At 37.2% G+C, this 17,135-nt stretch overlaps 1 protein-coding gene across 4 annotated transcripts in view; it reads left to right on the top strand.

The window, feature by feature from the left end:
• NCKAP5 (NCK associated protein 5) overlaps window positions 1-17,135 on the top strand; it is a 680,918-nt gene that overhangs the window by 296,412 nt on the left and 367,371 nt on the right. For 3 of the 4 annotated variants that reach the window (XR_015797191.1, XM_088146486.1, XM_088146485.1), the window contains exon 4: window positions 9,964-10,027. Coding sequence is in view for 2 of the 4 variants with exons in the window: in XM_088146486.1 (XP_088002612.1) it covers window positions 9,964-10,027 (64 nt within the window). In the remaining 2 variants the exon portion in view is untranslated. Of the gene's footprint in view, window positions 1-9,963; window positions 10,028-16,454; window positions 16,592-17,135 lie in introns of those variants that run through there. The other variant, XM_088146487.1, reaches the window with a different exon arrangement.

The raw sequence follows: 17,135 nt of genomic DNA, 5'->3' as shown, positions 1-17,135 counted from the left end.
TTAATTAAAATATGCTAAAAAACAAATTTCATATGTGGTACTTCCAAGAGGCTGATGTTAATTAGGTGTTAATAAACTCAGGGAGCATTGTCAAGATGCCAGCCATCCCCAGGGTCAATTGTATCTTTCCTCGCCCACACAAGTTGGCAGAGCCAAGTCTTCAATTCCCTCTGAAAAATTGGGAGGGTCAGGGCCCACCTCACCTCTCGGGGGAGAGTATCCCATAGGGTGGGGGCCACGGCGGAGAAGGGTCTCCTCCTGGGACCTCCCTCATGTCCCTCAGTTTAATCATTTTTGTAATTCAAATGATTAAACAATAAAAGAAAGTGGAGGATGAAGCCTCCTAACACCTGAATAATCTTTGGGAGCCATTGTCCATCTTCTTCACCAAGACATACAGACAGCTTGAGGGACAATTTCAGGAAATAGGCTATCCCTATCCTTATGGAGGGGCAGTTCTGGATGCATATGCGGCTATTCCATTCTCGGGTGGCCATCATGCTGCTTAATTACACAAATGAGCAAAGACTAATTTGCATCCTTTATGTCTGTTGACTAGAAATTAATTTGGGATACAAATGGCAATGATCATAGTCCTTGTTTATTTGTTAATGAATGTTATCTTAATGTATGGAAAATAGCAAAACCAGATAAAGTTCTGCAAATGATCATGAAGTAGTCAGGAAATTATAGCTGCCATTATGTCTCTTTCTTTTATGTTTTTGAAATACTACTACATGATATTTCTACAGCACAATTGGCTGAGTATGGTTTCACAAGCAATATGCTGTGGATACTGTAGGGCCATGAGCATTTGGTACAATGCCTTGCGAAAGTGCTTTGTGCAGTACTGTGATTTTAGTTTGATGCAAATTCAGTCTACATGGGTTAGATCAGTTTCAATTTGCCTTTTCCAGGTTTTACTTGGAGCTCTGCACTGAACTTTCCATCAGTGGGGCTGTGTTCTCCAGAGTTGCTTGTAATGGTAGTGAATTGAATCTATTCTGCAAATGTGCCCAAACCATCTCAGCCATCCTGTTTGAATTTCATCAGCTATTGTTGGCTGGTTGCAGCCCTGCTGTGGAGGGCTTCATTTCTTCAGTGGTCCATCAGTGTGATGCCAAGGATCCTACAGAGGGAGTTCATTTGGAAGGCTTCCAGGTTTTGGATCTATGGCTTTAGAAGAATCCATAATTACAGGTCCATAACCACCAGAAGAGTGAATCAAAAGCTGTGATGGTGGCACCAGTTTGGTTTTTCACTACAGCTGTTGAGGTAAACTTTTCCTGTACTATGGCGTCAAAGGATTTGAATTCTTGTACTTGCTTTAATTGTACTCCATTTAGCTGCACAAATACTAATAAACCATCAATACTTTGCACTGATGACCAGTCCAAATGGCTGTGCTGCACCCATAATGTCAGAGGGGATATCAGCGGCTTCTCCTTTGTCATCAGCAAAAATGGCAATGTCATCTGCATACGTAATGTTGGTGCTAAATTGTCCCTGGCCAAATTTAATTATATACCTATTTATGAAGATATTTCTCATGATGGCATCTATTGTAGTTTTGAATAGCAGTGGAGACAGGATGCATCCCTGGTGTATCCCAGTGCAGGTTAAGAAGCTTTCTGATAGTTCACCTTTGATGCAAAAATTGCTGATTGAACCTTCATAGTATATTGCAGGAACTGTGTGATCTTACTTGGCATTCCCTCATTGACAGGTGCTTTCCAAAGACTCTGTCATCCCTTTGAGGTAGGCCAGGTCAAGAAACAAACACTGCAGGGATTTGAGGAATGCTACTTTATTACAATAATAGAATCTTGAAAGCTTGTCCAAGTTTCTCTCTGTCCCTCTTTATACCAACAAAATCAAGGCGGGGTTATTCTGAGTTTCTTCTTATGTTTGCTTCAACCTATGGACTATGTAATCCCTTCTCCATATCCCTCCTTAATGTCCTTTTCATATCAAGGTCATCCCTAAAATCCTTTTTACCATGGGTCAGTGGATGCTGTCAAAGGCAGTTGCAAAATCTATGAATACTATGATGTTTGCTGCATTGTATTTGTTCTTACATAACTTCATATAGTATAAATATCTTCTCACAACAACCTCAGTTTGGATGGAAACCAGCCTGTTCTTTGTGAATCACATATTTTTGTACGTGGAGTTCGTTTATTCGCAAGGATATTTTACTGACCATGGAAAATAGAACTGATCCCATGGTGTTTTTTGAACTCAAGATTCTCTCCTTTTTAAAGATGGGGACCAGGATGGCTTGCTTTCATATGCATGATACTTGCTGTTATGTTCAGATTAATTGAATTAACAAGTGCAGAATCGTAACAAAGGGTCATCTCCTGGCTTCAGTGCTTGTGCTGTGATCTTACTGCATCCAGTTGTTTTACCTTGCTTTAGTTGTTTTATACCCTCTTTGATCTCCCCAATGTTTGGGATCTCCTTTGGTATTGGTTCAGTAGGGGGGCCTACATTATGAAGTAGTTCTGCAGATGATGTATCAGATTCTTGATGGTTATATAGTTGATGGATATATACTTTCCATTGGTTCAAATGTTCAATGATTGACTGTACAAAGGTATCAGGGTGTTGCAAAAGTTATCATTGATACTATATGTATAACCTCCAAGTCAGTGCAACATGATGTACAACGTCTTCTCATTAGTGTGCAGCTTCTTGCAATTCTGCAGTAATATTATTTCAGTACTACCTTTGTTCCAATTTCAGGCAACTATGGATAGCAATAATGTAGTTGTTGGTATTGGGATGCATCAATTAGTTTCTCTTCTTTTGGTCAGTCATGCCCAAACACATATGATATCCAGACCTGGGTGCATTTATGGGGGACAGGAAAAAAGGATGTGGCACTTTTGCTTACAGTTGTATCAAATTGATCTGCAGCTTCCTTAGCATTTTCTGATTCTGCAAGTACTGAGAAGCAGTTGGAATAGGGCCAGTTGGAATTGTTACTCAACCAGTCAAGACTGTTTTTTATCATATGAAGCTTTTCCTTGGTGTTGAGTCTCTTTATTCAGAGCTGAACAGTCACATGTACAAGATGGTGATCAGACCAACAATCTGCTCTCCATAACATTTGAATGCCTTTAAACAAGATTCTGGATCAGTTGGGTATTATAAAGTAGCCCGGCACTAAGGCATCCTTTCCATCAGATGTGCGCTATGTAAACTGGTGTTTTGTACAATATTGGAATATGGTTGCAGTTATTTGCCTATTTTCTGCTGCAAATGGTAGCAGAAAAGGTACAAGCCATTATCTTTTAGTGTGTCCTCCCACCCTTGCCAATTTGCCCTGACATGAGTATTCAGATCTCCTTCAGTGAATATCATATTGGTATGTGATAGTAAGTCCACTGTGGTTTGGAGCTGGGAGTAGATTTCCTCCTTTGCTTCATCTAAGCTCACTTCTGTTGGTTCATAGATAATGATAATGTGTATTTGAATAATATCTAACAATGTGAGCATAGCACTTCAAAATTATTTGGAAAGCCGCAATACTCTTAGATGTCTTTTGGTCTACTGTGAAACAAATGTCTTCTGTGTGATGATCAGTAGTATAACATTATCTATTCTTCAATGTCTGGAAGGCAGTCATAATTCAAATAGTACAGTTACTAATATTCCATAACACAATAGTTCATGCACAATTATCTTTTAATGGCCAACATGGAAACCAGTATGGATATTCCAGGTGATGAGTGTCAGCTGTTTCTTTGGATTGAGAATTTTCCATTGTTGGTTTTGACCAATAGTTAACTTTGATTGGCATCCTGGTCTCAGTTATCTGCCAGCTGAAATCCTAGATGTGGTAGCATTTTCCAGCAACTATTTTATGATTTCTCCACAAGGGATCAATCCCTCCCATTTATCTAGGCTCAAGACTGGTGTATAGATGAGTTGCGATCTATATATCTGGGTTTGTTACTGGAACTGAATTGTATATCTATTTTGTATTTACATTATTCTATAGAACAATCTTTCCCAACTTCATACCCTCCAGACGTGCAGGACAATATTTCCAATAATCCTAATCATGTCATGCAGCACATCTGGAAGGTTCCAAGTTGGTGTAGGCTGTTATATGATATGTATTGTGATTCCCATCAAAATAAGTGATCAAAATCATTAATTTCTGTAGGAGAGTTAGGCTGGAATCCTAGATGTGAATCTTCTGAGTGCTTGTGTACATATATTTATTGTGGTTGACTCTTTTCTTTGAAGACATTGACAATTAAAAAGAATCCCCCAAGATTTGGATGGCCCTTACCCTGTGTTGTTGAGAAGGGCCTTGAAGAGCTGGCTCTTCATCTAGAGCTTTGGCAAGAGAAAGTAAAGCCCTTTGTTTTGTTCCTGTCCAGTTTGTCATTCTAGCCATCTTTTATTTTATTTTTTACCTGTTGTTTTTATGTTTTTCTTGTTTTAGTTGTTGTGAGCCACCCAGAGTTGTTGGGGGGTCATGTGGCATACAGATTTGATAAATCAGCATCATCACCACCACCACACCTTATATGCTAGTGTAGATAAAACGACCTATACATTTTAATAATAGCATCTAAAACCCTTGAGAAGCTACTGTTTTTTGCATAAAGATATGACAAGTAAAAAGATAAGGTGATAGAGTCTGTTTTCATTTCAGTTAACAGACAAATATGGAATTTTAAGTCCAGTAATCTGCTGTTGATCACAGCAAGTTGCAACCCCTTGCTGACGTTGGTTGCTTTTGAAAAAAAACTAAGCAGGATTAAATGTTATTAGTACTTGGAGACAACAAGGAACCATGGGGCAGTGTAAAAGTTAAAAAAAAAAAGTCCTGGAAGAAAAGCAATGGCAAACTGCTTTTTTGTTGCCAAGAAAACAACGTGGACATCTATGAATAGTCAGGAGTTGTGACCTGACTTTACTATGCTATTGGTATGCATCTAGTCAGTGAAGAAGAAGCGAATCATAGCATAGGAAATCATGCCTTATTTATTTATTTATTTATTCAGCCAGTCAGTCAATTTATATGGCCGCCCATCTCAGACCAGTGACTCTGTCTTATGCATAGTGCCTAAATAAGATGCCTTGTAAGGAAGTGCACCAGACTGTGTAACAAGCATGACACTCAGCTTAGCATTTGGGAACTTGTTTATAGGAGAAGCTTCGTTGTCACAACAAAGCTTTATTGCAGACAAGAAAGAAGTTGTATGTATGCAGAAGATCTGCCTGGTAAAAAACTCAAAAACCAAGCTCACACTTTCTCTGTCTGCCTACCTGTCTGTCTGTCTGCCTGCCTGCCTGTTCTAGGGTTTAAATTCTAGTTTTTTTTTCCTTCTGTCTTTTTGAGTCAGTGCATTTCTGATCGTTCTTTCCTGGCTTTGAGAATAGGAGACATCCACTCAGTGTTTACAAAACAGATCTATTTGGCCTGAGAATCAGTAGTTCCTGCCTTACTTCAGTCCTTACAAAGTGGCACCTAATGCCACTTCTAAAGCTTCAGTGCATATGGAGGTTGTTAAGAGAACATGTCAAAATAAGAAACCTGCTGGTACACTTTTAAAAATAAACTGTCATTCTAGTACAGTTGAGTTTCAAAATGAATGTTTAATTATAACTCTTATAACTGAAATGGAAACTTTGTGCAACAAATTCTCCTGAATCTCAGTTTACAGAATAGCATTGTCTTTTACTCAGAATTGTACTTTACCTGCTTACTGGGTCTAACATGGTTGGCCCAGAAGCTTGGTCAACTGCAGATGTTATTGTTTTCTTTACAAATAAAGTAACTGCATGACTTTTTAAAAACTTACTTTTTTTGTCCAGTATACATCACTCCACTGATGCAACCAGGGAATGCCGGATAAAAACTTTCTATGTTGGAAAGTAAATTGCTGTTTGTGTAGCTCAAATAAAGTTTCATGATTTTCAGAGGCTCTGGAGAAAGTTGAGTTGTCTTAACACTGCTGTGTTGCAAAGACATTTCATTAGAGGCAGCTGAAGACCAAAAAAAAGAAAGAATGTTCTGTATTATTCCTATAAATATAATTAATGTTGATTCCACTATTTTATCTGTAGTCAATTTCAAGTGCTTCCCGAAATAAACAGTTCAAGAAATATTATTTTGATGTTAGTTTCTCAAAGCTGTTTCTCATTGCATTTGTTACTTATTCAAAACTGACATGATAAAGGCACAGGCAGAGGCAGAAACACAGATTGACCATTTACTGGAATTAACAGTACAATCCTGTGCCTACAAGAACTGCTGAGTTCAGCTGAATACATTCTCAAGAAAGTATATATAGGATTGTAATGTCAGGTCTGGTTTCTAATTTTGCAATTTGCTTATATTAGCAAGTTGTTCTTTATATTATTATAGTACATTAAATTTACATATTACATATTTGTATTATATGTTTTTTAAATAGTGAGATTTTAAATTATAAAGTGCTAAATTTGCAGTTATCACACAGAATGATTTATAAAAAAGAAAGCATTGTTTTAGAAATCTATGTAGAAATAATTATTAGATATGAGAGAACAAACAAGTTTCATTTTTTTAAAAAAACATAGGGATAAAGAGATTCACTTAATAACAAGGGTAAAAAATTAGTCAATACTTGAGATGAAAAGCATACGTTTTATTTATGAATAATATAAATAAGTGTTTATGAAGATTCTCAGTCATCCAGGTGGAATTGTCTGGAGGTTGAGTCATGGCAACTGGACTTCTTTTCTTTGTTTGGTTAGAGACGCTTCACTACTTGTCCAAGCAGCTTCTTCAGTCTAAAAAAGTTGGTTAGGGGGACCCCATAAAAAAAACACAGCCACCCTGGAAGACTTTTATGGGGTTTACCTAACCAACTTTTTTAGACTGAAGAAGCTGCTTGGACAAGTAGCGAAATGTCTCTAACCAAAAAAGAAAAGAAGTCCAGTTGCCATGACTCAACTTCCAGGCAATATAAATAAGTGTTATTTTATTCCTAAATGACTTTCATTTTTTTCCTGAGCTGGAAATAGTGAAAATATGGAATCAGGCATAGAAACAAATGTTGTTTTTAGTATGTTTATATTGATATTTCTTAGTACTATATGTTGTTTTAGAAATAAGCAGTTAGCAAGCAAGAGAAATAAATGCATTCAACTTGCTTAGAGATTTTTTCAAAATTCTACAAAACATTTGGGTAAACCTTTTCCCCTTTAAGATGAAATCTGCCACTAAATAGTTTGTACAATACAGCAAAATTAAAAAAAACCCCAATAATATAAATGTTGTCCTGGGAAACAGAAAGGGCTAGTTATCCCTACACTATTTATTATATGAAGTGCTACAACTAACAAAATATTATAGAGAAGAAACCTTGAATTAAGCAAAAAATAATAATAGTTAGAAAATATCCATTGAAAAATCCAAATATTACAGTAAGGACTGTATTCCTTTATAAAAAAGAATAGAATGAAAAACTTAGTAGTAGTAGGAGTCCTTGAAAAAAAAGACTTCCAGTCATTGTAGACCTGGAGAAAATGTACAATAAATATGTAAGAAGTAAATTTATTAACTTGGTTCCAGCCTATTATGAGAACGAGGTGAGTTTGCTAACTGAAGACCTAACTTTCCAAACACAGTGATGATCAATCAAAAGGTATCCTGTGGATCCTCATAAATCTCCATACAGGAGGCTTTTTTCTTCTTGCTCCACAGGTTTTCTGCCTGCTGCTCCTCCTGTCAGATTGATTTGCAAAAGAACATTGATGTCATCGTCATTGCACTTGTACTTAAGCCAGCCTTTCTCAGGGGGACTAGTTGGCAGGGAATATGATGATTAGGGAGTCATTAGGACATGTATTGTCTGAATCTATTTAAAAAAAAATGGTGATTCCTATTAGCAGTGCTGAGAGCAGAATTTTCAGAGCTCAGGAAAAGATGCTTCAAGAAGGGTTTCCCTGGCTTGGAAGAAACAAAATGATCCTGAGCTTTTGAATTTTGGGGCGAAGTTTAATTTGAGAGAACTTGACAAATGTCTACCTTAAATTTAGAGGGCTTTAATCTTGCCTTACAGATAGGACCTTTATAGGTTGACATGTGTGGAACTATAACATTAATCATCTAATCAAGAAGGAACATAATAACAAATAGTGGCCTTGGCATGCTTATTATTATTATTTATTTCAGTCTTAAAGTGCCAAAAGGGTGTTAAAGACCATGATGTTTTGCATGGTCCTGTGTGTACAGAGAGCTGAGGAAGCCCAAGAACACCAGTGTAACTCATCTGTTCAATTACTGTATTACTATATTACTGTAGGTGTATATGGTCAGGGATCATGCATGACATAAGCTCTAGAGTATATACAGAAACTGTACTAATGAAGGATTACTTTAATGCACCCTCCTGCTGTCAGCCTTGTGAGGTAGCACATCCAGAATACTAATGCTTTCTTTACTGTAAGGTTGTATTAGCAGAATCTTGCAAGTCTGAAAGTACATCTCTCTGCCCTCGCCTTTACAGTCCAAGAAATTAGGGAGGGTCCCTTCTAAGACATTTCCACACAGCCCCATTCCTTTTGAGGGCTCACCTGCCTCTTATCTGACGGATGCCTAGTCTGCGGATCTTCTACCTATCTCCCAAGGTCATTCCCACATTCCATCAAACCTCCTGCTTATCATATCCATATATTTTGTGAGTGCTTCTCATGTAAATAGTATTTGTCATGGTCTATTGTGGAATCAAAATGCAGGACTCTAATGCAAAATAATCAAAGCTTCACTGCAGTGTTTATTAGATAGTATGTACTGGAGGGGGACCTCACCAAGAGATAGAGAGACCCCCTGCAGACAAAAGAGGTGCTCTGATATTTATACATTTCAGGAAAGGGGAAGGGAAAAGGATGCATACATACATGTTCATATGATGATGCAGGCATACTTAAGTAACTAATAGATCTCAAGTTACTTTCTGCCCCTCTGTTATCTAGTAGCTACAAGGAAAACAATAGCCTTACTGAGAAGAAGAAACAAATCAGTTCAAGGTGCCAAATGCCAGGAAGAACACATCCTCCTTCAAGACAGATGCCTTGGTAGTTCACACCAGCTCCAAGGGTGCTGCACATTCTTTTATGTTTCAATTTTATTAAGGTGCTCCCATTCATCTGAAGCCTCTAGAAATTTACTTTCTTCAGCCAAAAAATGTATTTTCCCCACACTATTATTCATGTTTTCATTTCCCTTAATGATCTCTTGAAATAGTCATTTAATCAGGTGGACCTTGCTTATGGAATTAACTAAGTATCACTACTTAATTTAGTTTAATTCAGATTTTCAGTTTTGAGAAATCGATTTTATTAGAACTGGATTTTTTGAAAGAAGCTAAAGCTTACCTTTAATTTGATGACACAAGTTAAAAGAGCAAGTGTGTGGTCTCAGAGTAGAATGCAATCTATATAGAGAAAAACCCATTTCATTTAGCATTAGATGCAACCCAAATTGGATAATTTTGCACGTATAGCACTGAGATCTGGCCTGCTGAACTTGTAGAGGGAAAGGGCCACGCTGATGAATTAAAAATCCTCACAGGCCGCAAAGAAATTTACCTGGCACGCTAGCAGGGGTGGCAGTGCTGTGGCTGGCAGCAGCGGTAAGGCTTGAAGGGGCTTGTCAGCGCATCTTTCGGGACCGGTGGCAGCAGTGAATTTATTACTTTCTTAAAAAGGCCAGCCGGCTGCACAAGGCTGCTTGACAGGCCACATGTTGCGTGGGCCTGGCTCAGATACTCCATAACCCCTTAAAACAAAGAATTATAATAGTATTAGAATTATTGAAAATATGGCCAAGAAACTAAATTGTGCTGAGGCAGATGACTGATGATCATGAATTGCACCGTGATATATAAATGTTATCCTTTATGTCGAGTGAAAAACGAGCAGCAATTTACCCTTCCCTTTTTTCCATAGGGAAAAGTTGTCTGTGGCTCGGCTACAGCAGGAAGTTGCCCGAAATAAGAGTGACGGAACAATGGTAAGTTTTGGCAGTCGTCTGATTTGTATTCCCTCTTGTCTTGCTGTTAAACCTTCAAGCATGCTGGCTTTGATAGAGATTAGAACCAAAATACAAATGCACCATTTTACACATGTTACGGTCAAAACATTATTTAGATATCTCTTTTCTGAAAGTCAAAATGTGGGCATTATAAGAATCCTGGGAAAATGTTACCAGTAAAAATACTGATTTCCCTTGACTTCTGATGACCACATGAAAAATCATAGTAATTAGGTACATAAATTGGCAATTTGAGATTGGAATTAGATACACTTGATTAGTAATTAATCACCCATTACTGGCAATTGACAAAGAAAGCCATGAAAATGCTTGAAAGATTGATTATGCTAATCCTTAGTCTTAAATCTATTTAGATTTTCCCTATTTTTTGTTGTGAGATTCATTTATAGTACAGGATTACAATGCCACCATGCAAAATTAGCATTGATAATCACAGTATTGATTTAACAAGATCTAAATTTTTCATGATTCTTACTGCACTTTTGTTTCATGCTCTCACTTTGTGAATGAGGCCTGCTTACGCTGAGCTGAAAGATCATATGAAGATAAAAGCTTGATTCAATATAATGGTAAATCAGGATTTAGCACCATCTGGATGAACTTCTGTGAGGCTGAATGAAGCTTAAGTCTTTTCATGCTTTCCTTTCTCTCTTGTATACAGAAGGAGGATACAGTTACTGTGATCTGCGCCTTCCCCTTACATATAAGCCAAAGACAAGGTTTAAAACAAACTCTGGTTTGTAAAGAGACCAGCAAACCAAGCTAGGTTTTGCAGTCCAGTTTGAATGTATTGTTGCCAGGGGGGTGGGGGTGTAGTGGGTTTTGCATTTGGGGTTTTATTTCTGCAAGCTGCCCGGAGTCACTGTGGGTGAGTTAGGCAGTCATATAAATTGCTTAAATAAATACATAAATAAATAAGCAAGCAATTTATAAACATTTATTTTAAACTAATATTTCTGATGTGTAGCTTACAATAAACTAGAAATTGTAGAAACTGATTATACCCTCCTTTGAGCTGTGTTGTAAAAGAGTTAACCCAGAGGCTTTGCTGAGGTTGGCCATGTTGTTCACGAAACACAGCAGTGAATACAAACAAGGCCAAGGTTCGAGTATCAGTTTGTTCGAATTTGAAATGTGTAATGGGACCGATAATTTTTTATATAGGCGTGTGCACACATATTCCTTTTGTGCTCTATGAGGATTTGGCTTCTAACAACAACAGCAAAACTAAACCAAAAAAAGGGAAAAGGATAAAGAAAAAAACAGAAAAACAAGACATAAACCATCTAACAGTTAAAAGCCTGGTGAAAGAGATGCAGTTTTACAGACATTCTAAACACTAAGATAGTGAGGGATAGTAACACAACTCCTGAGGAAGCCCTTTTTACTCATAGATGAATTTAATACTTTTCGTTCATTCACTACCTTTATTTTTTAAATACTTTTGTCTGTCCCTCTTTTAAAGCAACTGATGTATTTTGAAATTTAATATTTAACTTATCTGTGTCATTTGGCATTTGTCCTACATTGGTCTATTCAGCTGAGTATGAAGATGATCATGAAAAAACATATGTCACAAAACGTGGAAAAATCTAATAAAAATTGAATGGAGCATGCTGTCTCTCTGTTTCCAGTATCATAATCATAAATATGTTTTTGGCATTTCAGGGGCCCTTAAAGTGATGCCCAGCCATAAAGCTGAATACTAATCATTCTGTGGTACAAATGGCCAAGCCTAAATTTAATTCAAAATTAATTCTTCCTTTGAATATAATATTTTGAGCAAAATTACTGTGGACATAGCACTGCTAATAGAATTACTTTAGCGCGTATTGCTTTGCATTTATTTTCCCCACAATAAAGCTTAAGTTTCTCTTTGAGGCAGTCGTTTGGATCCTGTGTTTATTATAATGGAAAGAGAGCTCATTACATAGAAGTGCTCTTTCCATAAGTGGAAGGGAAAGTTCTGTTCATTAACTGAAAAATTAGGATCAGCACTATAGTGCTTAAATAAAGCTTGGGCACATCTGAGATGCTATAACAGATTATCGCTTAGAGTCAGGCACATGGACAAAGATACGCGGCTTTTGAGTATTTCAGTTGCCTGTCTTCATGCATGACTGGGACATCCCGCTCCTTCTGCCCTGCTCCAAACAGCTTCTTGTAATAGAAACAGCTTTAGCAGCAGGCTGTTTATTATAACCAGTATCTTTCATAGTTCAAGCTTTTATATGGCCTGTCCTCTGCAAGTCTAAGGCCAATGATGCCTAATGTCTCTATTTCTCAGTTCTCAGGCAATAGCAGCTGTATCTTGCTTGGTGGTAGACCTTGTCCCCCCAGTGGTAAAACGTTCAAAGGCTGAATTTTCATGTCTCAGTGAATGCTTAGTGTCAGTAGCATTAAGAAAACCATCTCCCCTATGTCTTATTTTTCTGTAAAGACATCACCAAATAGCCATATTGCAAATGGGAACCAGATAGCCCTCTAAACCATGGTTCTGTTCTCTAAATTACAAGTACTAGCTTAATCTCACAAATGCATTTAGACAGGACTCTCTCTGTGTGCTTTTGGACCAGAAAGGTGGCATGGAGGTACTTGATTCCTGGGCTCAGGAAAAAGGGTTTGTGAAGATCCTGACTGTCTTTGGGCATCCTGGTACGATTCTTCAGCTAGCTTATGAGATCAAAAGAGGACGAAGTAGTATGTTTACTCCTGGTATGTTACACCAGATAAAGCTGGTATCGTTCAACTTTATCTTTGGAGTCCTTGAAAAAGGCTTTGCTAATAGGCACAAGGAAGCATTGATTTGATTTTCTGTGGGGATTGTTCCTCTGTGGAGCTCTCCACAGTTGTTGGTGCATTAGACATTTAGATCTACTTGAATGAATGAATGAACGAACGAATGAATGAATAAAATGAATGAATAAATAAATAAAATGGGTAATAAGAATGAAAGAAGCTTATGCAATAGTTTCATATTCAGTAGTTTCAAGTAACAAAACATTCTGTCATAAAACATGATATAACAATAAAAGTATTCAGTATCATTGTGGGAAAAATGTCCACTTAAATTACAAGCCACAGTGATTTGAGATATATGCAACAAAATATCTTTTATTGTCATGCACAACTATAGTGATCACTGGGCTCCTTGCCCAAGGCCATAAAAGAGAATTACAGATTAAATACTTTTGGTTTGTTACATAGGAATGATAAAATATTGCAAATCACAGTGTCGCCTCTTCATTGGAATGCTTCCGATATACTTTGGGATGACCTTACGGCGTCACCCCTGCATTTGTCTAAATACAGTACTGGCTATAAGACAAATACATACAATTGTGAATTTGTCATGATTCATATTTCAGCACAAATCAGTTTTTCAAATCAGTTTTTGTTGCATTTACCTAATTGAGGCATTTCAAATGTCTAGATATATTCCTTTTACCTTTATTAACTCTTATCACTTTTTTTGTTTACTTGGTAGGCTGCAGCATAAATTATAGCATGCAAGCTCTGTATTTTATAAAGATTAAACCCAAATCAATTCTTCAATTTGTCTTTCATGTTGGCATAGATTTCACTAAGGATAGGCCAGAAGTCCTTATTTGCTGTGTTCCCTGCTGTGGGTTTAAGTGATACAAAGTGATTATCATGGCTTCTGCTCTGTATCCATCTAATTCACACCTGCACCCTTTTGTAGAAGCACAACACTTTAACTGAATATGAGGTCCCAGTTGATTTGGTTCCTTTCCTTTTTTATAATCCTTCAGCGTTAGATTGATTTATGAATGTATCAGATTCTTTGTTAGCGTGTAAACTACTAATTAATTTAAAGCTCCTCTGGGAAAAATTAAAGCCCTGGTTAAGACTTTCAACAGGCTCAGATGGTGCTAATAATAGGAAAGCAAGTTATATTAATGAATTTAAGTGGGATCATTACTATCACACCCCTTTCCCTAAACTAGCACAAGATGCAGGAAAAAAAGCCAAACCAAACCAAACCAAACCAAACTGGATGGAACTAACAAAGAGTTAGAAGATGTAACAAAATCTTAAATCTTGAATTAAATAGTGGTTGTAGCTATTTTGGTGGTGATTTAATCTTATACCCTTTAAATTAATATTACAATTTCTATCCTGACTAGATGGTATGTGAATAAGAGAAACTTCACATATACTTTATATGTGTCAATTCAGGTTTTCTATTAAGAATTTTGTTAATATTTTTTAATACTTGATTGAATTACTAATACTTTTTGGCTCCAAAATAGTGCCAAATTGTCTCATGAAACTGATAGGAAGTATGCTTATAGAGAACTTTATAATACCTTTAAAAAGTTGGCTAATCACATTTACATCAGTTGAATTAAAGTTTCCATTGCATTTACATCACATTTAAGTCAGTGAGATTTAAATAGCTGAAAGACTTTCTAGAACATGTGAGGGACAACTGAGTGAGATTACAGTGATAAATTTGCCCTTGCCCAATGCATATTCCAAACCCTGTCAGAAGAAACTGCATGGGATGAGGACCCTGAAAAAAAAAAAAGGACTTTCAACTGTACAGACACTTCACCATTCTACTGTTGTTGTTTTTTTTGGTTTTTTTTTACAGTTCCTCATCCTGTATGGAATCTGTTCTGATTATCCATTAAGCAAGATGTGGCACGTGGCCATTCAAGCTTTGGAAGGCCCAGCCAAGAAAGGGAGTATTCTTTAGTTAGTTCTATTGATAGTCACCTTGAGGGTTCCCAGATTAATGACTGACATGTCCCAAAGGTCTATGAAAATAGCTGAATTCACCCTACACCAGTTGGCAGTCCAAACAGTAGAAGATTTCAAATCCTGAGCAAGAGTTCAAGAGAACATTAGTTATACCATTAGTAAGAAAATGGTGTAGTGCTAGTTCAAGTATAACTTTTACATTAGTTTCTATAGTTCATCTTTTGGCACTTCATATATAAGCAGAGCATATGCCTGAATCAGGCTCAGAGGCATTTGTTTGCCATAAGGAACCCATTGCTTCTGGCAATATCTGAAAGAGGCTGCACACTGGAAGAGCCATAATGGGTACTGTCATTTCTATTGGTAGATGGGCTTTCATTAGAGTCTTGACTCCTGGCAACTGCCTGGACTAGTCCCTGTAGTTATCTTGGCAAGATTTTTAGAAATGGTTTGCCCTTACCTTCTTCCTAGGGTTGAGAGAGATTCTTTCTAGGGTTGAGAGAGAGTAACTGGCCCAGGGTCACCCAGCTAGCTTTGTGCCTAAGATGGGACTAGAACTCATGGTCTCCTGGTTTCTAGACTAGTGCCTTAACCACTACACCAAACTAGCTCTCATGGTGCATGGTACATCCATTCATACTCATCTCGTGCAGCAGTTAGTGTAAAGGAATTATTAATACATTCAATTCAACTTGAGGGAGAAGTTTGTTTCAGGAAGTGGCAACATAGTTCTGATAGTGGGTAGCAAGCAGTTAGCTTTGTTTGGGTTCAGAAGCTAAGCTGGGACAGGCCTAATTAGTCCTTAGGTGAGAGACCATCAGGAAAACATAAGCATGCTGGAAAAAGGAAGTCACAAACCACTTCCATATTGTTTCCCATAAAACGATATGGATGCATCTGTGTTGTCAGCAGAAGTGAAGCGTCTTTACTTTGCATATACATAGAATTGACAAAAGAGCTGTTTCTTAGATGTATATGTCTAATAGAATTATATTAGAAATTATGCCAGAAATCTAATTTAAAAAACATTCAGTTTTAACTCCCTGGGTGGGAAGAACATGCCCTTCCTTCGTACTAGGATTGAAATCTCTGCTAGGTTTTTGTGTTCTCAAAGTCTCCTTCTCTCTCTGCTTGGGCAGGAAGGGAGCAATGCCTGCAGGTTGCTCATCACCAAGATTACAAGTATGATTAAACAAACATGTGGCTAGGAAATCATAAGATTTGGTTAGGCCTGTTCATGTAGAGGTAAGCAAGGTGTCATCCATACTTTGGAAGAGAAAATAAAAATGTTGTGATTTTGTATCTTTTATAGTTAGAAAAAATCCAAGTGTACCATGTGTATTACATCACCCTTGTGTAACACTCCTGTATGTTTGTCACTGCCATTATGACACTCTTCTTTCTCCCCCCTCCCCATATTAAATGTCTCTTATGACATTAATGTTGCTCCATTAATCAGCTGGCAAGGAGTGACCTAGGCTCTGCAGAGTTGACTGTGTGAGACAGCCAGCACATTCTCTGGACCTTTACCAGGGGAGTAGGAGTCACGTGCATGTTTTTGAAATAGCTGTCTTATACATGGCAGCATAATGTTCCTCTTCCAGCTTAGAAGCACTTGCTTTTTTTTTTTTTTTAATCAGAAGGGCTAAAACTGCAATTGCCTAAGGCAGCTAGAAATCCTTTCATGCTTCTGCATTGGGTTTATTTGGAAATACATGTTGTTTAGCAGCCAATGAAGTGTTAAAAATGAGATACAAAGGCTAACTAATGCTTCCTTCTTTCATTTTTTAAGAGGTGGGTCCAGTATTTAATATATTTGAATTTATTTCTAGTAATTTCCGTATTAATAATGAACAAGAACTTAGCAGGGCCTGTCATTTCTTTCTTTGTGATTTTTTTTTTTTTTTGCTTTTGTTGGTCTGCATGTGAATCTGTGTTTGTTATGATTAATAATTGATTGACTTTCAGAATTCAAGGAAATTTAATGTGGGTCATTATGCATGATATGTGTGATCATTGGGTACTCTGTAAATCATTATGGTTTAAGCCAACTTTGTTCCTTATAGAGCCTTGCTGCCCCATTTAGAGAAATGTCACCATAATTTCCACCAAGGTTGCACTGCTCACCTATTTAATCTCCTGATGAGCAAGCTCATAATCTCTCATAAAAGAGATCTAGAAGCTTTTTTTTTTAAAAAAAGGTTACATGCTGCAGTAAATTTCTATGTTACAAAATACTGTATGAAATTGAGGGAGGAGGGATATCGTACACTTTTAATTACAATGAAATGTGGAACTTAACCATGACATGCTTGTAAGTAACGTTATGCAGTGCCCT

This window comes from Python bivittatus, unplaced genomic scaffold (genome assembly GCF_059951505.1).
Source record: "Python bivittatus isolate LINGU-HERP-01145 unplaced genomic scaffold, Pbiv_v1 ctg000480_np1212, whole genome shotgun sequence".
Classification (NCBI taxonomy): Eukaryota; Metazoa; Chordata; class Lepidosauria; order Squamata; family Pythonidae; genus Python; species Python bivittatus.
The sequence above is the reverse complement of the archived record's forward strand: the minus strand, read 5'-3'. Positions and strand labels throughout refer to the sequence as shown.